The sequence below is a fragment of the Suncus etruscus genome, chromosome 20, assembly GCF_024139225.1.
Source record: "Suncus etruscus isolate mSunEtr1 chromosome 20, mSunEtr1.pri.cur, whole genome shotgun sequence".
Taxonomy (NCBI): domain Eukaryota; kingdom Metazoa; phylum Chordata; class Mammalia; order Eulipotyphla; family Soricidae; genus Suncus; species Suncus etruscus.
The window spans coordinates 43,399,295-43,421,019 of record NC_064867.1 but is presented as its reverse complement, the minus strand read 5'-3'; the positions used below and the strand labels follow the sequence as shown (position 1 = coordinate 43,421,019).

Here is a 21,725-nt window from a genome sequence, read left to right as displayed (position 1 = left end):
AAATTTGCCAGAGAGAGAGAGAGAGAGAGAGAGAGAGAGAGAGAGAGAGAGAGAGAGAGAGAGAGAGAAATTTGCCATAGGGCCAGTCTGGCATGGAGGTGGGGAAAGGAGGGAAATTGGCGGTGGGAAATGAACACTGGTGAAGGGATGGGTTTTGGAACATTGTATGACTGAAACTCAACTATCAGCAACCTTTTAACATATATTTCAAAAAAACAATGGATCAAATCCAGGTCAACGGTGTTCAAGGCAAGTGCTCTTCCCACTGTACGATAATGATAGCTCTCTTGCACCTGGGTTAACTTTTTTTTTGTTTTTGTTTTTGTGTACACAGGGCAGTACTCAGGGTTACTCCTGACTCTGATTCTTTGACTCTGCTCAGAAATCACTCCTGGTGGTGCCTGGGGAACCATATGGGATACGCAGGGCAGCCACGTGCAAGGCAAACACCCCGCCCACTGTGCTATCACTTTGGTCCCTGGGTAAATTTTTTACTTTAAACAAATACTGGCTCAAGAGTTCCTTAACAGTGTTTTTCCTAATTTCTTTTTTAGTGAGGTGAAGAGAGGGCATCTAGTTTCTGGTTTGTACTTGACAGCTACACGACTGAATTTCCTATTTTCACCTTAGTAATATCTCATAAAATACATCCTCCTCTACCAATTAGTCATGTGCTACTTAGTATTTATTTAATACTATATATTCTATATTTTAATATTTTGAAGGACAGAAGATAGAACAAGGTAGAGTGCTTCACATTAAAACTGACAGGCAGGGGCCGGAGAGATAGCACAGCGGTGTTTGCCTTGCAAGCAGCCAATCCAGGACCTAAGGTGGTTGGTTCAAATCCCGGTGTCCCATATGGTCCCCCGTGCCTGCCAGGAGCTATTTCTGAGCAGATAGCCAGAAGTAACCCCTGAGCACCGCCGGGTGTGACCCAAAAACCAAAAAAAAAAAAAACAAAAAAAAAAACAAAAAAACTGACAGGCAGGGAGACGAGCACCTAGAGACCGTGAGACATACAGGCATAGATAAAAGGCCTAAGAACAGAGGAAACAGACAGGTAAAAGAAATAAGAGGAACCTGAGAAGACAAGGAAAGACACATCCTGAACAAACAGAGAAGAATGACAGAAGAACAGACAGCTGCCAAGGAGAGAAAGAGTGACTGACAAGAGTGGCGGGCAAGTAAGATCAGCAAAAAAAAAAAAAAAAATGCACAGATAAACAAAAGGGTAGCAAGAGAAGGTAGACAGTAAGAAATGAGATAAGCATTTTATATTACACAGTGTTTTATAAGGTGCTACCATATACATTATTGCAGATAGGGAGAATCCAATAGATAGATGGAGGGATGCAGACCAACCAAACAGAAGAGAGGAAAGATGGCCAATCAAAAAGAGTAACTAGAATGGGAACCAAGTCAGATAGTTCAAAGGAAAAATAGGAGGGGCCAGAGCAAAGCACAGCCGGTAGGGCGCTTGCTTTACTAGAAGCAGTGCAGTGCCAGAAGTAACCACCGAGCTGTCCCTGGGTGTGACCCAAAAACCAATAACCAAAAACCAAAAAAAAGGGAAAGCTAGGAATACAGACAAAACAACAACAACAACAACAATAACAAAGCAGAAATGAAAGTCTATTATGTGTAAATAACTTTAATCATTTTTCTGAAGAGATCTGAATTGTTGAGTCTTTGTTTCCTTCAAGGATTTCTAAGATAGCATGTGAGAAAAGCCAGGAGGAAGAATGAAAAGGGAGAAGTTAATGAAGCAAATTTTTTTAGACTATAAGGAAGACAATTTTCTTAACCAATAATTTTTTTTGGGGGGTTTGGGTCACACTCAGCAGCATTCTGGGGTTACTCCTGGTAGGCTCGGGGGGGGGGGGGAAACATATGGGATGCCAGGATTCGAACCACCATCCTTCTGCATGCAAGGCAAATGCCCTACCTCCATGCTATCTCTCTGGCCCCTTAACCAATAAATTGATTATTATAGTAGCCTCAGGATGCAGCCTACAAAGGATCTAGAGTCATAGGCCTCTAAGGAATTCAAATAGATCATGGAAAATGCAGAGCAATTCTCCACCCAGTCTATATGAATATGAACTCAACTTACCAACAATATGTACTTATTAATTAGTTAATAAATTTAGTGTTAATATTAATAGTGAACCTGTATTTTTAGTTTTGTATATCTTTTTTCAATCAATATGCTATTCAATGATGTAGAAACTAGCCCCTTACTATCATCAGGACAGCTTACTCTATACTATAGAATAGGAGGTTGGAGAAGCAGAAAGTCCTTCCTATGTACTCCTTAAGTAGTAAGGCATGCAGTGGCAACCAATCCAAAATGCAAATAAAATTTAAAAATATAGAAGGTCAAAACTATATAAGAGGTCAAAGATGGGGCCAGAGAGTCCAACAGGTGGAGTGCTTGTCTTGTATGCAGCCAATGCAGGTTTGATCCTAGGCACAACATATGGTCCCCCAAGACTATAAGAACAGAGCCACGAGTAAGCCTTGTGCACTACGTAATATAACCTCAAAACAAAGAAAATGGCAAATAAAAAAAAATACCAGAGGTCAAAGATGGGGCTGGGAACTTTGTTTTAGATCAGTGGTCCTCAAACTATGGCCCGCGGGCCACATATTGTATTTGTATCTGTTTTGTTCCTTCATTGCAAAATAAGATCTATGCAGTGCGCATACGAATTCGTTCATAAGTTTTGTTTTTACTATAGTCAGACCCATCAATGGTCTGAGGGACAGTGAAATGGCCCCCTGTTTAAAAAGTTTGAGGACCCCTGTTTAGATCTATAAATCCTGGACTGAGAGACCACATGTGGCCAAGCAAAGCTTCATATAGTCATCATATCAGCCCAGTAGTATCACAGGAAATCTTATGGGAAAGTTTCATAGTAATCTACCATGCTGAGTAAACCTAAACAGTAACACAACCCCCCTACTTTAGTTATACTGTGGCAAGATAACTGCCATTTTGAATAGACCTATATCGGTCTAAGTTTTGATCATTCCATTTGCTTTGTGTTGTATGAAGCAATATGGAGTAAGTGCATGGAGATAGGCTATGGCGGTGGGTGGGAGACTGGGGACACTGGTGAAAAGAACAACACACTAGTAGTGGGATTCATGTTTGAACATTTAGTGCCTTAAAGGACTGTATTATGAACAACTTGGTAAATCATGATACAATAAAGATTAGGAAAGAAAAAAGATGGGGCTGGTAGGACACTTGCACTGCCTGTGGCCAACTCAGGTTCAATCTCCAATACCTTACATGGTCCCTTGAGCCCAATTAGGAGTGACCCCTGAGCACAAAGTCAGGGGTAATCCCCTGAGCACTACCAGGTAGGGCTCCAAAACAAAACAAAAAAGGGCCGGAGAGATAGCATGGAGGTAGGGTGTTTGCCTTGCAGACAGAAGGACGTTGGTTCGAATCCCGGCATCCCATATGGTCCCCCAAGCCTGACAGGAGTGATTTCTGAGCGTAGAGCCAGGAGTAACCCCTGAGCATCACTGGGTGATGGTAAAAGATGACAAACACAACAAAGTGGGAAGGAATGCTGATTGATAGAACTGATATAGAAAGAAGCATCCAGCAAATCTGGGAAAGAATAGGAAAAAACTACAGCAAACATCTAGGAGACTTATACATGGGTAGACTTCTCTTTGAATAGCTAAGAAATGTAATAGAGGAAACTAAAGGACTAGGAAAGAGTTAATACAATGAGATTACACTTCACAGAATCTTTGTATTAAAAAAATTGTGCTAGGTAGTTCTTAAAAGAAAATGAGAAAAAGAAAGCAAGAGAAGAGGTTGCACAGCAAGTGTAGCATATGAAAAAGTTTCCATAAGATGATTCTTGGAATTGTATTTAAAAGTGTTTCCTTAGGATTGTTCTGTGACTTTTGCCCCACCTAACCCTTCCAGGTGGGGCGCTGTGGAGTTGGCAATAAATAGCTTGAGGGACAGGAGTGAGGGGTCCTTCTGTGAAAAAGCTGCTGGCTGCAGGAGGATTCTCTGGCTCTCCTTGCCCGATCTTTTAAACCCTATCATTCTTGTCTGTGTGGATTATTACTTGCTGCGGATAAATATTACCAAGGTCTTCCCCCGAAAGGGGACAAGGGGATGGGAAGTAATTTCTCATTCTGGGGACTGTTCTTGGATTCACAAATACCCAGCCAAGATAACGGCGAAGATATCTTGCAAGCAAGAACCTAGGCAAACAGCAAAAATGTGGGAAACCAGAAAAGGCTGGAAAAATGGCAAAAAGACTGAAGCAGGAAAGCCGTGAGACAAAAGAAAATATGTAACTAAAATGGAAAGAAGCAATGCAAAAATGCAGATGAAAGGATATAGAAAAGAAGGCAAAAAGTCTTCTGTTTTGGTTTTGGGCCACATCCGTAGGTGTGCAGGGCCACTGTCAACTCTGAGTATAAGCTCTGTTCTTGGGGTATGAGGGTGTGGGAATGGAGGTTGCTCTGGAGGTGCCCAGGGGAATACGCAGTGCCGAGATCATCTGGGGCTTGTGCATTCAAAGTAAGCACTCGGCTCTTTCAGTTCACTCTAGTCTCACAATGAGACTTTGGGGTAAAGGGTTGATCAGAGGTTTGGATAGGCAGTGAAACCATCGCCATTGAGGAGATGCCGGGACAGAAGAGGCCAGTGGAATATAAAGACCGATAAACTAAAAAGTCATGAATATTAAATAGTGGGATAAGAGCAAGGAAGCAGTGTCGATAGACACAAAGATCGACTTGAAAGGAAGCGAAAGAAAAATGATGAATTTAAGAGAAATAAATAGAAGGAGCAAGTAGAAGGGGCAATCCAAGACAGAGAACCATGGCAGGGCCAGAAGGGAGACAAACCACGAGAGGAAGGCTAGAAACAGTGATAGAGACAGGCAGGCGGAGAGACAGATGGTTAGAGAGAGTGGTGGGCACACTGCCAGAGAAGCAGACAGACAACCAGAGAGGAAGAGGCTGCCAGCCAGTTAGGGAGGAACAGACAGGGAAGCAGACAGACACCATAACAGGAGTAAACAGGTAGAGAGGCAGGCAGGCAGCGAGGATGGGTGAAGGAAAATCAAGAGGTCGGCAGGGAGAAAGGAGAGGCCAGGCAGAAAGACGCGGAGTGGGGCACAAGGGAGAATACAGTCGATTAGCAAAGCTATATGCAAAGCACTTGAATGGATGATGAATGTTTACACAAGGACACACGGCCACCTCTAGCCACCCCACACCAGCAGCATGTGTTGGCAATCAAAGGTGTTCAGTGTGTGAAGTGGGGGGTCACAGAGGAACAGACTGTGGTGCACATGACATGCTGGGATGATCTTATCAGAGACTAAGCGACCAGAAAGAGGGAGAGCCTAGGACTTAAGAGGAAGAGGCGCGCACAAAAGCCCAAAGGTCAGAAGCAAGCTGAGATGAAGTCACTTAGAGCCCAAGTCAAAGAGATAAGAGATATGAAGAAGGCCGCGCATAAAAGAAGGGAATAGCCTGATTGACAAGTACGGTCAGACTGAAATAAAACAAGGACAGAACAAAATAAAATGGAAGAGAGTTGGGAGCTAGACTATAGGAAAATAGAGTCGCAGAGGCAAGAGAATTCCATTGGCCAAGTGGGGAAAAAGATGGCAATAAATGCATTCTCTCACTCTATCCAGTGTGGAAGATGGGACATCAAAGAAATCATTTTAGTTATGGAAACAAAAATTTCCACCGAATCTTCTGTCAGGAAAACCTGATGTGTCTACTTCAAGGTGGTCCTCTTCAACACTGCAGGGATTGCTGGATGTCTGACAGCTAGATTGAAGGGGCAGAGATGGGAAAGGGCGACAGGAGATCAGAGAGAGAGTAAGGAAAAGTTGTCACAAAGAAAAGGACAGAACTGTGCTAGTGCACTCCCCATCGTTTCCTCGCTTTGCTCAGTGGCAAGTTTTATTCTGCAAGTTCACTGACCAGATCTCTGGATGAGAAAGTTTTTGGACTCCTTTTCGACCTTCCATCGGATTCCTGGAACTACTCGTAAGATAAACACTGGTGCATATTGGAAATCACGGTCAGCCAGTCAGATAAAAATGCAAGAATACAACAACCCTACCTTTTTGTTTTCTCAAAAGTTCCAGATACTTTTCTTTTTCATGTTACCTCAAGTTTCTTCCACTTTATCAACATTGGAGATCATGGAAGTAGATGAAACATGTTAAAACTGGAGAGAAGAGGATGTTTTTTTTTTTTTAATTTTCCAAACTAGCTCTTTATTCTAAAAAAAAAAAAAAAAAAAAAAAGAATTTTTTTTTACACCTAAATTAATTTCCTAAGACAGATCAGTCTTATAATCAGGTAATTGGGAGAGGAAGGAATGAGAGCAAGGAGGAAAGAGTGAAATAAAATGTATAATTATGAATCACTGAAAGCAGAGGGGAGAATCAAACATGGACTCCTTTGAAAAAATTCAATCATCGTATGTATCTATTCATATCTCTTCCCCCCCAAAGTCACTATGATTTCTACTATTTATCTAATGCAAAAATAAATAAGAAAGACCCACAGTGTTTTTTACTTAAAAAAACATACAGAATGAAATGCGTTTTGTCTTCAACGAGGTTTGCTGAAACAGTTATATAGAAACATATATTTTTTTCCCTTTTCAATGCCTGAAAGGAAATAAAAAAAAAATCCTTCACATGAAACCACTCCCTTCTGAAGTATTCAGGGAGAAAAAAAAAAAAGGCAGCTTTTCTTTAAGAGAGAAGAAGCAGGGAGGTGGGGAGGAAGAGACTAGTCAAGAAAAGGAAAAATAAATGAAGTTGGACTAGTCTCTAAGTGGTTAACCTTGAACAATTTATGCTGATGTCAGACTGAGCATGAGTGCTCATTAATGCCCCCCTGAAATATTTTTATAAGGGGGGGCCAGCTGGCCCCAGCAGCCATTTTTGTTTTATGCAGAAACCCAGCCTGCCCCCCCAAATATGCATACTCAGACACACATACACACACACTTAGCCCAGAAGGAAAAAGAAGAAAAAATCTATAAATCTAGGCACTCATCAGTTATGAAAGGGAATTAAAAAAAAAAAGAGGGGAGGGGAGAAATTTATAGATTTGGGGGTGAAGGGGCTGGAAGGGGGGTGTCACAGGGAGGAGGAGGAGGAGGAGGAGGAGGGGGAGGAGAAAGGGGGGTGCCAGCCATTTTGATTTGAAAGGGGATATTTTTTCCTGCCCCCCCTCTTTTATATTTTTCCCTTTCTTCATGGAGTGGGGGGGGAATGTATGGATTTGGGGGTGAAGGGGCTGGAAGGGGGGTGTCAGAGGGAGGAGGCAAGGGGGTGCCGGCCGTTTTGATTTGAGAAGGGGGATATTCTTTCCTGCCCCCCCTTTTTTCTTGCCTTTCTTCTTGGAGTGGGGGGGTTTATGGATTTGGGGGTGAAGGGGCTGGGAGGGGGGTGTCAGCGGGAGGAGGAGGAAGGGTGCGAAAGGGGGGACATTCTTTCCTGCCCCCCTTCTTTTTTCCTTTTCCCTCCCCCTTCGCTCTCTTGACGGGGTGGGGGGGCCGCTTCAGAAATACTTTGCGGGCGGCCATCTTAAGCGCCTGAGCCCGGCGGCGAGGGCGATTTACGGGTGGGCGCCCCCCCAGGAGTGGAGCCCGGCGCGGGGGGAGCGAGAAAGTTTCGGAGAGCCGCCGACCTGTCTCGGCGCGCGCCCGCAGAGGGGCTGCGCTAGGGCTCTGGCTCGGCGTGGGTGCGGGTGCGGGTGCGGGCGGGCGGGCGGGACGGGGGCGCCCCCGGAGTGAGCGTGTGTGAGGCGGGCGGGCGGGCGGAGGCCGAGGCGGGGGCGCGGGCGGGCGCGGAGGAGGAGGCGCGGCGGCGGCGGCGGCGGCGGCGGGAGGCGGGAGGCGGCGGCGCGAGGCTGGGGCGGGCGGGGGGCGGCGGGGGGGCGGCCGCGCGATGGCTTCCCCTCTGAGGGACGCCGACGAGGACGACGCGGACATGGCGCTGTCGGAGGAGGACGACGAGGACGACGACGACGACGACGAGGGGCCGGAGGCGGCGGCCGGCGACGTGGGGCCGGCGGCGGGCGAGGGCGACGGCGAGGGCGAGGAGGACGACGGCGACGAGGACGACGACGGCGAGGGCGAGGGCGAGGGCGACGACGGCGGCGGCCCGGACCCCCGCCACGGCCACGGCCACGCACACGCGCACGGCCACGGCCACGGACACGGCCTCGGCCTCGGCCGCCTCCAGCTGCAGCCCCGCGACCGCCTCGCGCCCGCGGCCGTCCGCCTCTACGCGCCGCCGCCGCCGCCCCCGCCGCCAGGTAGGCCGCCCCCGCCCCCGCCCGCCGCGCCGCGCCGCGCCGCCACGCGCGCCAAAGCCCCGCGGCCCCCGCGACCCGGCCCGGACCCGGCCTGCCCCGGCCTCCCGCGGGACCGGGCCGCCCCCCTCGCGCACGCCCGCCCGCCCGCCCAAGCCCCAGCCGCAGCCGCAGCCGCAGCCGCAGCCGCGGGAGGGACGGACGGACGGACGGACGGACGGCAGGCGGGCGGGCGGGCGGGCGGGCGTCCGAGCGAGCGCTCCCGCCGGCCCTGCGGCCGCTCGCCCCTCCCTCGCCCCTCCCCGCCCTCCCCCTCCCTCAGCACCCTCCCCCCTCGTCCCCTCCCCCAACCATCCCCCATTCCCCTCCCTCACCCCTCCCTCACACCCCTCCCTCATCCCCCTCCCTCACACCCCTCCCCCACACCCCTCCCTCATCCCCCCCAACCACCCCCCATCCCCATCCCTCGCCCCTCCCCCACACCCTCCCCACACCCCTCCCTCATCCCCCTCCCCCAACCATCTCCCATCCCCATCCCCATCCCTCATTCCCCTCCCTCATCCCCCATCTCCCGCCCCTCCCTCAGCCCCATCTCCCGCCCCTCCCTCATCTCCCTCCCCCTCCCTCATCCCCTCTCCCAGGCCACAGAGCGCTGCTGGCCCTGACCATCGGCTGGTCACTCAGTCTCAGCTTCTGAGAAGGACCACGAGGAGGTGGAGGAGGGTTGTGCTTTCTTTCTTCACCTCAGCACGGGGTGGGTGGCCGCTGGACAGGGACACCCAGGCGACGTGGGGGGGGCGCCCAGCCTTTGCTCAGGCGTCACCCTGTGTGACTGACCACTTGACTGACGTGACCGTGTGGGGTCCAGCTCTCTGAGGGGGAAGGACAGAGTGAGGTGCGGTGAAGGTGTGAGGATTGAGCTCTGTTTTTTTTCCCTCTCTCAGAAGTTAGGAAGGACCCCAGTGGGCATGGGTTGGGGTTGGGGGGCTGTTAGACACCCCCCCTCACACACACACACACACACACACACACTGGTGGGGACCCAAGTGCCCACCAACTTGGGGACACACTTGAGGAGAGATCTCTGAGAGAGAGCTCTGAGAGAAAACACTCGAGGAGAGACAGATCTCTGAAAGAACACTGGAGGAAAGAGATCTCTGAGAAAACACTTGAGGAGAGATCTCTGAGAAAGAATACTTGAGGAGAGAGATCTTTGAGAAAGAACAGTTGAGGAGAGAGATCTCTCAGAGAGACCACTTGAGGGGAGATGTCCGAGATAGAACACTTGAGGAGAGAGATCTCTGAGAGAGAACACTTGAGGAGAGAGATCTCTGAGAGAGAACACTTGAGGAGAGATGTCTGAGAGAGAGAACACTTGAGGAGAGAGATCTCTGAGAGAGAACACTTGAGGAGAGATGTCTGAGAGAGAGAACACTTGAGGAGAGAGATCTCTGAGAGAGACCACTTGAGGAGAGAGATCTCTGAGAGAGAACACTTGAGGAGAGATGTCTGAGAGAGAGAACACTTGAGGAGAGAGATCTCTGAGAGAGACCACTTGAGGAGAGAGATCTCTGAGAGAGACCACTTGAGGAGAGAGATCTCTGAGAGAGAACACTTGAGGAGAGATCTCTGAGAAAGAACATCTCAGAGAGACCACTTGAGGAGAGATGTCCGAGATAGAACACTTGAGGGGAGAGAGACGTCTGAGAGAGAGAACACTTGAGGAGAGAGATCTCTGAGAGAGAACACTTGAGGACAGAAGCATCTCTGAGAGAGAGAACACTTGAGGAGAGAGACCTCTGAGAGAGAGAGACAGAGACAGAGAGAGTCCCGGTGAAGTGGCGTGGCTGACATCTGGGAACAGGTGGCAGCCACATCCACCTGGAACCCAACCCCCCCCTCCACCATCTCTGGCCTACCCCAACCTTAGCCTGAGGAGACTGTGACGTCTCCCCCCTCCGCAGTCTCACCTCAGGGCTCCCCGTTCTCTGGTGCCAAGTGCGCTTCCTCCCTCAGGCCACCCGTCCCAGCCAGCCAGCCAGCCCGGAGTGGCCCACGGCCGCCCAGCTGGGACTCACGTGGCCGCCAGTCACTGTCACTGCTCGGCCGGCCGGGCGGGATCCCCACAGCCAGGGCCACCCCGCAGATTCTCCACACACGCCCCCAAGTGTCACTGGGCACTCTGCGATGCCACCGCGCGTGCGATGGGAGGTGACACTTGGCTGACTCACTCCCGTCAGGGGTCTGGCAGTGGCCCCAAGCAGAGCTAGTGGAGCTATTTCCAGTCCTGGGGACCAGGGGAGCAATTTTTGGCGATCCGCACCTCCCTGCTGAGGGGAAGGGGACCTCCATCTACACCCCCAAGGCCTCTTGGGTTTCCTGCTGAAGCCATGCGGCATGGGCCAGGATTTCTGCTTTTTTGGGAAAACTCACCGACAGAGAGTTGTCTGGTTCCAGGATTTCTGTTTTTGGAAAACTTGTCTGCTTGAGACCATCTTTTGAGGGAGGAATATAAAGTTTTTATGTGTGTGCAAAATCTGATGAAGTCCTATCGAATGCTCCCCACCCCATCTTTGCTGAACAAAAGAGGAAAGTTTGCAGAGTTCTCCCCAAACCCACACATTTTGCACTCAAAAGGAAAGAAAGAATTATGGAGAGAGGGTCGCCTAAAAAAAAAAAAAAGAAATGAGACGCTAACAAAAAAAGGGAAGGATGTCAGTTAGTTTAGGACATGGGCAGCCATGTCTTATTTATTTGTATTCTGGATTTGGAGTGTGGTGTTGGGGTTATTTTGATTTGGGATTTTGGGTTTGTGTGTGTGTGTGTGTGTGTGTGTGAGAGAGAGAGAGAGAGAGAGAGAGAGAGAGAGAGAGAGAGAGAGAGAGAGAGAGAGAGAGAGCGCGCGCGGGAAAGAAGACTGAGGCCTAGGTGGGTCTTTGTGTCAAAACTCCCTCGCTTTTTTCCTCCATGCTTTCTTCCTTGACACAGATGAGGGAAAATGCCAAAATGCTTTTTGTTGAATCTTACATTCGAAAATGAATGTCTGCCTCCTCTTTCCTATTGCAATTTTATCTTCCCAGTCAGCCCTGCAAGTCAGTCAGTTGAGTGGCCCAGAAACACCCCCAGAAATGACTTTTCTTTGAGGTAAAAACTTTGCAAAAATAATATTTTTAGACTGCTCTTTATTTCTGCACCTCAGTATGGGCCAAAGCACCCCTCCTGAAATTCAGGCTTGCCCTCCCTCGTCCCTCCATCGTCTAGAAAAAGATGAAATCTGTGTGCACCCCCAGAGTTCTATTGTGTTTCCTTCTGTTGGGAGCCTCCCCATTTTGTTCCCCATTTCTTGCCCCACACAATTTTTTCCCTTCCCTTCTCTTCCCTTCCCCCTTTCGTCTGACATTGTTAAACGCTAAAATAATTGCTGGGGGAAGGGAGCAGGAAGCTAGCATCTCATTTCTCCTTCCTCCTCCCCCTTCTGGCAAAGATGGAGAAATAATATCACATAATATATAGATGGGATGCTTTGGGGGGTGGGGAAGGCTTTTTGTGAGTGGTGCGGAAAATTCTGGTAGTTTCTTTGCACACACACAAAAAAAAAAAAGGGTTGCACCTCCCAACCCAGCCCCAGCTAGCAGCACGCATGTGCGGCAGGCCTATTATGGAGGTTCGTTGTGGGGAGGCAGGCTGGGAGGGGAATTTGAGAAAAAATAAATAATATGTGTGAGAGATGGATGGAGAGATTAGGAAGCTGAGGGCGGGCTGGAGGCGAGGCTTTGGGGCCGCTCCGCCCTCCCCTGCCTGCCTGCCTGCCTGCCTGCCTCCTCCTCTGCCAGCTCTGTGGGAGAGAGAGAGAGAGAGAGGCCGGGCTCTGGGCCAGCCCTGAGTGGTTGGTGAGGCTGAGGTTGGGGTTTGTGTTTGCTTTCTTGCCCTCGCCATTCTACCTCTTCCAAGTTCTGGAACTTCCCGCCAACCGTCTCTGAGAGAGAGAAGATGAGCCACTGCGAGAACCGACACTGCCCCTCAGCTGCTGGTGACCCAGCCTCTGGCCTGTTGGTCTGCCTTGGCTATGGCCCCACTGGCCCTTGGTTTCCACACTTACCTTAAGGGAAGAACGCCTAGGTTTAGGGGGAGACTTGGCCCCCGGGGCTCTCTGGTTTTCCAGACTTTATCCTATTCTGCTTTCTCACTATCTGCTTGCTCTACGCAGCTCCCACCTGCAAAGCTCAGAAGTTCTAGTTGCAGAGAGGACTTGGGCTACCACTGGAGTTAGGCTATTTAGGAACACCAGAGAGGAGGTGCCAGGCTTGGGAGGAGAAAGAAACCACGGCCTCAGGTGTTCCTTGGGGCTCATTTCATTTCCCCTTGGCTCTGGAGAGAGGAAGGATTGTGTGTCCTAGAGCAAAGGGCTGGGCCAAGCCCTGCCTTTCTTTCCCCTCTGTACCATTGCCTCAGCCCAAGTGAGACGAGTCTGGCAGGTCAGACAAGGCAGAGGGAGGGAGACCGAGCAAGGCCTCACGTCTGTGGCATCTTCCTCTTCCTCTGCATGAAGAAAATCTCGACCAAATTGCTTGGCAAGTTGGTTGGCAGGAGTCATGGAGAACGGGGTGGGGGAACCTCAGGGACTAACCACCTCTGGATTCTCTGACAGAGACATCTTGGTGAAAGCCCAGAACCTATCCCTGCTGAAAGCAGGTACAGGTTCTTTGGATTTGTGCTCCGAAGTGTGTGTGGTTGCGTGTGGCTGAATTTGAGAAAGAATTGGGGAATGTGCCTGTACTTCTGTCTTATATATTAATGGATCAGAATGTCTAGGACTCAAATTGGAGAGGAACAGTGATATCAAGACAAAAATCTAAGACCTGTGAGTACTAAAAAGATCAGGAAATGGAGCTAGATTTAAAGACAGATTCCAGGTAACTTAGGAGGAGAGGAGGAGAAATGTTCAGATATTTATGGAGACTTTCTTGTATAGATTACAGATTGTAACGACTGAGCTAGCCACTGATCCTGTGCTCAGGAAGTGAAAATAAGTGGCATTTCTTGTCACCCTGGACGAGAAACTCCAGGGTGATAAGATGATTATCCGAGCCCCTCCCTCTTTGCAGAAAGAATGTCAGGGCCCTAGGGTGATAGTGTAAGAACCCAGGTGTCCACCTTTGGCTCTCCCTGCTCAGCATCTGGCACTGGGAGCTGCCAGCTTGTGTCTCCCCACTCCAAGTGCTGGGGTCAGGCCAGGCCAGCAGCTGGGCATGGCTTCCCTCGTTCCCGGGCAGGATGCCAGCTGGCTAAATGAGGGGGAAGGCAGGAGGAGTCCTGGCGGGGACTGAAAGGACCTGACACAGTCAGAGCCCGTGGCCTCGAGCCTGGTTTCTTGTTAGTAGGAGGGAAGAGACGGGAGTGGTTTGGCTACTCTTTTCCTCTGACCCCTGACCTCCCATTCAAAACCAAAGCATCCCAGAGTACTTAAAATACTCTTGTTTGTATCTGCCAGTAAAGGAAGGCAGGCAAAGACTTGAAGGAGTTAATACTGGAGTTCCTAGAGAGTGGGGTTCGAGGAGCTGATGAAAGGTGGAGAAGCCACGAAGAATGGGAACCTAGGGGCTTAGGTTTTCTGGTGCTCTCTGTTCCAAAGATAAAGATGACATTCGGCTGCTACCTTCAGCTTTGGGTGTGAAGAAGAGAAAACGAGGACCCAAGAAGCAGAAGGAGAACAAGCCAGGAAAACCCCGAAAACGCAAGAAGCTTGTAAGTGTGAAGGACCCCCTATCTCTGCATCAAGGTTTTATAGATCAGTTCCCAGGAATTCATATTTTCTCTGGTCCAGATTTCAGGAAGATTCTGAAGTCAGGGAGGCCTGACTCTTCTCCCCTCTTTTGCTGACAGCCTTATAGATAGGGAGCCTAACCTTATTGTATCTTAGCAAATAGACCAGTTGCTTACAGATCTTGCCTTAGTGGTCAATAGAAATTTTTGAGAGGATAGGTTTTGGACTAGATAGACTGCATGAATTCAGACCTTGGTAGTTCTCTGTGTTTTGGGGCAACTTATTTAGCACTCTGTGCCTCTGTTTGCTGATCTGTTTAAAAAGAAATAGATAGGGGCCGGAGAGATAGCACATCGGCGTTTGCCTGGCAAGCAGCCGATCCAGGACCTAAGGTGGTTGGTTCGAATCCCGGTGTCCCATATGGTCCCCCGTGCCTGCCAGGAGCTGTTTCTGAGCAGATAGCCAGGAGTGACCCCTGAGGACCGCCGGGTGTGGCCCCAAACCAAAAAAAAAAAAAAGAAAAGAAAAGAAATAGATAGGGCCAGAGAGATAGCATGGAGGTAGGGTGTTTGCCTTGCATGCAGAAGGACGGTAGTTTGAATCCCAGCATCCCATATGGTCCCCGAGCCTGCCAGGAGCAATTTCTGAGTGTAAAGCCAGGAGTAACCCCTGAGCACTGCTGGATGAGACCCCCCCCCCAAAAAAAAAAAAAACAACCCAAAAACAAATAAAAAGAAATAGATAAATATAGATCAGTTACTTCCACACAAGAGTATTGGGAACATTGAAAGAGATACTATTGTAGAACTAAGAACATTTCCTAGGACCTGATAGAACTGAAGAAATGTTACTCTCCTTTCTCCTTTCCCTTAGGACAGTGAGGAGGAATTTGGCTCTGAACGAGATGAATACCGGGAGAAGTCAGAAAGTGGAAGCAGCGAATATGGAACTGGACCAGGTCGGAAACGGAGACGGAAGCACCGCGAGAAAAAGGAAAAGAAAACAAAGCGGAGGAAAAAAGGAGAGGGAGATGTGGGGCAAAAGGTGAGTTGGAGGTGCTGGAGAGAGGGTGGGTAAGGCACTTGCATGTGCATGCTTGATCCAGGTTCAGTCCTGGCACCCCATATTGTCCCTCGAGCACCGTCAGGAGTGATCCCTGAGCACAGAGCCAGGAGTAAGCCCTGAGCACTGTTGGATGTAGTCCCTAAACAAACACAAAAATTTGAGAAAACAGAAACAAGGGCCCAGAGTGGTGGCACAAATTGTGAGGCGTCTGCCTAGGACGGATGGTGGTTCAATCCTCCGGCGTCCCATATGGTCCCCCAAGCCAGGAGCGATTTCTGAGCACAGAGCCAGGAGTAACCCCTGAGCGTCACTGGGTGTGGCCGAAAAACCAGAAACAAAATAATAATAAAAAGAAAACAGAAGGGGCTGGGAAGGTGGCACTAGAGATAAGGTGTCTGCCTTGTAAGCGCTAGCCAAGGAACGGACCGAGGTTCGATCCCCCGGCGTCCCATATGGTCCCCCCAAGCCAGGGGCAATTTCTGAGCACTTAGCCAGGAGTAACCCCCTGAGCGTCAAATGGGTGTGGCCCAAAAACCAAAAAAAAAAAAAAACCAGAAATGAAAGGTGAGTAGAGGTTATAAGGAATGAGCGAAATCAGTTTTAAAGACAGGGATAGGAGGTATAGCAAGGTGGTGATGCTAAATGGCTCTGCTGTTATTTGTTGTGTTTTTTTGTGTTTTGTGTTTTTGGGTCACACCCGGCAGTGCTCAGGGGTTACTCCTGGCTCCATGCTCAGAAATGGCTCCTGGCAGGCACGGGGGACCATATGGGATGCCGGGATTTGAACCAATGACCTGCATGAAAAGCAAGCACTTTACTTCCATGCTATTTCTCCAGCCTCTCAGCTGTCATTTGTGAGGAGCGGGTACTCCTCACCAGTTGGGCCAGGGAATTCAGGAAGTTGGCAAGATCGGGAATGCTGGTGAATAGACAGAGGTTTAGGGGAGGCTCCGAGTTGGGCCTGCAGAAATAATCCAGTCCTGAAGCTTGGTCTCTTGCAGCAGGTAGAACAGAAGTCATCAGCAACTCTGCTTCTGACCTGGGGCTTGGAGGATGTGGAGCATGTATTTTCTGAGGAGGATTACCACACGCTCACCAACTATAAAGCCTTCAGCCAGTTCATGAGGTGAGGGAGGACTGAAATGTTCTCAGGAATCAACACTTCTGACTTGGAGGAGGCCTTGGATCCCTGGGAATCCACTGAAGGCTAATAAACTCCTCTCCAGAGAAATTCATAGCACATAAACACAATGGTTCACGTGTAATTTTAGAATGTAAGCAAGGAATTCCTAGATTCCGAGGGACCTAGGGCTCCTAGTCAGGAGTCCTTTGTTGAGGAGAAGGTGGTTGTCATAATTACAGTGCTAGTTTAGGAAACTCTGGTCATAAAATACAGTGAGAATAATGGCCAGTGTGCTCCAGTTGTCTCCTGTGTGACCTCTCTCTAGGTTGGGATTGAGAGATAGCATCTCTGTCCCTGAATTTTCTTTGCCTGGCTATCAGATGCTCTGCCCCTTTCTTTAGGCCTCTAGTAAGAATACAGAATAGTGATGAGACTTTTGGGAGAGTATCTACAGTTCCACGTTCTGGAAACAGTCTGTTGTGGTACTTGATCCTTGATGGCAACTTGGGTAAATTGCTTCTTCGTTTTTTGTCCTTGTTTTTTTTTTTTTTTTTGTTTGTTTAATTTTGGGACAAACCCAGCAGTTTGTCCCGCTACCAATAATGGTTGAGGATCCAACCTGGTACTCCTATATGCAAAGCAGTTCATTCGGGTTTCTCCCTGGTCCTACAAGTTACTTAATATTTTCTCATTTGTAAAGTAGGAATAATTGTATTCTGTATCCCATGGGTGTTTCGAGGGATTTAATGGGATAATGAGTAGAAAGCCTGGTTCACTGAAGTGCCTAGCTCCCAGGTGTCAATAGGTCTGGGCTAAGGGAAGTACTTTTATCAACATCGTGGCTAGTCATGTCCTCATAAGAGCTAAACACCTCACTCCAGCAAAGATCCAACATGGCCCACCAGAGTCGTCCACCTGTTGGACTTCTTCAGGGTTCATGAAACTTAATAGAATAACACAGAGACATAAAGCAACTCAGTGTTACTATGAGGATGAAATAAGATATAATGGACTTGTGGATGTGGCCTAGTAGTAGAGCATTTGCTTGGCATGTCTGAGGCTCTGAGTTTAATTCCTGGCACTATTCAGACCCCCACATATTGCCAGAAGTAACCTCATGAAAGTAAAGTATATATGAAAATGTTTTATAATGTACACAATAATATTTAAAGTAAAGTATTTTGTTGATGATTTTCTTTATATTTAAATTCTTTTTTTTTTTAAACTATTCTTTTCTTTTCCCTTGGTTTTGGGACCACTTACAACTGTGCTCAGGGTTTTACTTCTGGCTCTGTGTTCAGAGCATTTCCCCTGACAGTGCTCAGGGAGCCACATGCTGTGCCTGTGACCAAACCAGGGTCAGTGATGTGCAAGGCAAGCATCTTCTCTGCAGTACTATCTCTCTGGCCTCCTTTTCTCTTTCTTAGTTTCTAAAAATTTTGTTGAAAAATTAGTTATTTGGGGACCGGAGAGATAGCATGGAGGTAAGGTGTTTGCCTTTCATGCAGAAGGACGGTGGTTTGAATCCCAGCATCCCTTATGGTTCCTTGTGCCTGCCAGGAGCGATTTCTGAGCATAGAGCCAGGAGGAACCCCTGAGTGCCGCCAGGTGTGACCCAAAAACAAAACAAAACAAAAAAATTAGTTATTTGTTTTAAAATTGATATTTTAAACGACCCAGGAATCCCAGTCTCTCTCTCTTCTCTCTCTCTCTCTCTCTCTCTCTTTCTTTCTCTCTCTCTCTCTCTCTATATATATATATATAATATACTCTCTCTCTCTATACACACACACACACACACACACACACACACACACACACACACACACACACACACACACACACACACACATATATATATATAGTCTTAATTGATTAAGGGAATAACAGTATTCCCAGACCAGCTGAGAAGGATCTGAGTTTTCTTTCATGTTTACAGGCCGTTAATTGCTAAGAAGAATCCTAAGATTCCAATGTCTAAGATGATGACTATCCTTGGGGCCAAATGGAGAGAATTCAGTGCCAATAACCCCTTCAAGGGGTCTGCAGCTGCTGTGGCGGCAGCAGCAGCAGCAGCTGCTGCAGCTGTAGCAGAACAGGTGTCAGCTGCTGTCTCGTCGACCACCCCCATCGCACCTTCTGGACCCCCGACCCTTCTACCACCCCCTGCTGCTGATATCCAGCCCCCACCCATCCGAAGAGCCAAAACCAAAGAGGGCAAAGGTAAGAAATCATCCAACAACGGTTTTACTATTCTTTAAATCTGTTGTTTTCAAACTACAGTCTTTAGATTATTTTACGGAGAAATGATTATTTAAGGAGTAATTTTTTTTTTTTTTTTTTTGGTTTTTGGGTCACACCCGGCAGTGCTCAGGGGTTTCTGCTGGCTCTAGGCTCAGAAATCACCCCCGGCAGGCACAGGGACCATATGGGATGCCGGGATTTGAACCACCGTCCTTCTGCATGAAAGGCAAACGCCTTGCCTCCATGCTATCTCTCCGGCCCCCACATACTATAATCTTGAAACTACCATGCTCTTCAATTACGTATAAGGCAGATTTTTCAGGAAGTAGTTCTTTTTTATTCTTCAAATTGCAGATTGAAGTTTTATTTTCCTTAAATGATTACCAACTGGCTCATTTTATGACATTTTTTAAAAGTTTCTTTTTTACTTTTTCTTTCTATTTTTTTTTTTGTTTTTTGGGTCACACCCGGCAATGCTCAGGGGTTACTCCTGGCTCTAGGCTCAGAAATCGCCCCTGACAGGCTCGGGGGACCATATGGGATGCTGGGGTTCAAACCACCATCCTTCTGCATGAAAGGCAAACGCCTTACCTCCATGCTATCTCTCTGGCCCCAAGGATTAATTATTTTAAGGACCGGGTCTCAGTGAAATCGCAGTCCATAGAGTCCAGAGCTCTATGTGGTCTCCATTTACGAGGATAACATAACATCACTCTTTTCCCCCTTATCTCTTCTCATTTCAGGTCCAGGCCATAAGAGGCGGAGTAAGAGTCCCCGAGTTCCTGATGGACGCAAGAAGCTCCGGGGAAAGAAAATGGCACCACTCAAAATCAAACTAGGGCTGTTGGGTGGCAAGAGGAAGAAGGGAGGCTCGGTGGGTGGTACTTTTCTGTACTGTAAACTCTTTGGGTAGGGATGGGGGTCAGAGCCGGGGTCTAGAAATAGATCCATAAGGTGTCTGGAGCCCGAGACCTGGGGAGGGGATTGGATCCAGTTGGCCCCCTGACAGCCTCGGGGCTATGGGTAGTATATTTTTCAGAGTGACGAGGGCCCAGAGCCAGAGGCTGAGGAATCAGACCTGGACAATGGCAGTGTCCACAGTGCCTCAGGCCGACCCGATGGCCCTGTTCGCACCAAGAAACTTAAAAGAGGCCGGCCAGGGAGAAAGAAAAAAAAAGGTAAGGAGAGTTAGATATATATGATCCTAATAGTCTGCAGCCTGTTTGTTTCTTAGTTGACTTTTCTTTCTTATTTCCCCATGCTTCTCTCTCTGTCTCCGTTTTCTTTGTCTCCATTGGGGTTTATACCAGTTCTGGGCTGTCCTGCAGTGGCCGGGGAGGAAGAGGTTGATGGCTATGAGACAGATCATCAGGACTACTGTGAGGTGTGCCAGCAGGGTGGGGAAATTATTCTCTGTGATACCTGCCCTCGTGCCTACCACCTCGTCTGCCTTGATCCTGATCTTGACCGGGCTCCTGAAGGCAAATGGAGCTGCCCCCACTGTGTGAGTAGCCCTGTGCCAGCATCTTTGGGTCCTCAGAGACCTGCTTATCTATTTTGGGGATTAGGTTATTGCTTTTCTTTCCCCCGTGTGCTTGGCTTCTTAGTGAATGCTGGAAACAAGCGTCCAGATCCTAGTAATTTCTCTTAATCATCCCTTTTTGCCTTCTTTGCAATTCCTCAGAGCTCCCCAAACTAAGTTTTTTGGAAACTGAGCTGTCCTGTTTGAACTTCCACAAGTCCTCTCTGCACTTTTAGCATGTAGGTGTCTCGTTTTCCAGTCTTCTTATTTTCTTTGATTCCATATCTGTGTCTGATCTTGACCTTCAGGAGAAAGAGGGGGTACAGTGGGAGGCCAAAGAGGAAGAAGACGACTATGAAGAGGAAGGAGAGGAGGAAGGGGAGAAAGAAGAGGAGGACGATCATATGGAGTACTGCCGTGTGTGCAAAGATGGTGGGGAGCTTCTGTGCTGTGACGCGTGCATCTCCTCCTACCACATTCATTGTCTGAACCCACCCCTGCCTGACATCCCCAACGGGGAATGGCTTTGTCCCCGATGCACAGTGAGTGGACCCATCTCTCAGTGTTTACTGTCGGCTCTGACTGCTTCCCCATCTCTGGTGCCCAAATGCCCAGCGCTCTCTCCCCCCCATGCTTAGCCTTTGACCCCTCGTTGGACCCTAATCCTGCTCCAATGATGGGGTCTCTCTCTCTCTCTCTCTCTCTCTCTCTCTCTCTCTCTGCCTCTTTCTTTCTCCGTGCATGTTCTTCTCTAAGTGTCCTGTGCTGAAAGGTCGTGTGCAGAAGATCTTACATTGGCGGTGGGGGGAACCACCTCTGGCCATGCCTGCCACTCAGCAAGCAGATGGAAATCCAGACGCTCCACCTCCCCGTCCTCTTCAAGGCAGATCAGAGAGAGAGTTCTTTGTCAAGTGGGTAGGACTGTCCTACTGGCACTGCTCGTGGGCCAAGGAACTTCAGGTAAAGTGCCTCTCTCCTTTCCTGCGATCCCATTCACTATAACTCTTCCTGGCTCGTACCTTTACATTATCTGGTTTTCCATCTACTTTCCTTTCTTTTTTTTTTTTTTTTTTAATTCTCTGGCCCTTAAACCTTATCCATGGACTTAGTTGCCATATGTACCTCTCTTAGTCTTAGTTTTGATTAAATTTCTTCCCATAGAAGATAACAAAGCTTTGCTTTACACAATCTCTTTCTTCATCTGCCTTTTCCCACATTTTACCAATATCCTCAATCCTCATAAACCTATACACTGCCTCCTTTTTTTGTTTTTTTGTTTTTGTTTTTGTTTTTGGGCCACAACCGATGACACTCAGGGTTTATTCCTGGCTATTCATTCAGAAATCACTCCTGGCTTGGGGTACCATATTGGATACCAGGGATCGAACCCAGGTCCGTCTTGGGTCAGCCGCGTGCAAGGCAAATGCCCTACTGCTGTGCTATTGCCCTGGCCCCCAATGCCTCCTTTTGTTTATTATATCCCCACCAAAGCTCAGTTTCTGACTCTTATTTAGTCTCCTACTTTTGTTTTAAGTTACTGTTTATCTCATCTTTCATCATAGCTCTCTTTCCCTTCTGGCCTCTTCCCCATCCAGTTTTTTTTTTTTTTTTTTAGGGGGGTGGGCCATACCCATTGACGCTCAGGGGTTACTCCTGGCTATGCG

General features: G+C 48.5%; 1 protein-coding gene across 1 annotated transcript in view; it reads left to right on the top strand.

The window, feature by feature from the left end:
• Positions 1-8,018: 8,018 nt before the first annotated feature.
• Positions 8,019-21,725, top strand: part of CHD3 (chromodomain helicase DNA binding protein 3) — a 36,256-nt gene continuing 22,549 nt past the window's right edge. The window contains exons 1-12 of the mRNA XM_049766118.1: positions 8,019-8,484; positions 10,308-10,554; positions 12,992-13,035; positions 13,976-14,088; positions 14,981-15,151; positions 16,174-16,298; positions 18,235-18,518; positions 19,283-19,413; positions 19,567-19,717; positions 19,850-20,043; positions 20,370-20,603; positions 20,818-21,021. Of these exons, the coding sequence (XP_049622075.1) occupies positions 8,019-8,484; positions 10,308-10,554; positions 12,992-13,035; positions 13,976-14,088; positions 14,981-15,151; positions 16,174-16,298; positions 18,235-18,518; positions 19,283-19,413; positions 19,567-19,717; positions 19,850-20,043; positions 20,370-20,603; positions 20,818-21,021 (2,364 nt within the window). The remainder of the gene's footprint in view (positions 8,485-10,307; positions 10,555-12,991; positions 13,036-13,975; positions 14,089-14,980; positions 15,152-16,173; positions 16,299-18,234; positions 18,519-19,282; positions 19,414-19,566; positions 19,718-19,849; positions 20,044-20,369; positions 20,604-20,817; positions 21,022-21,725) is intronic.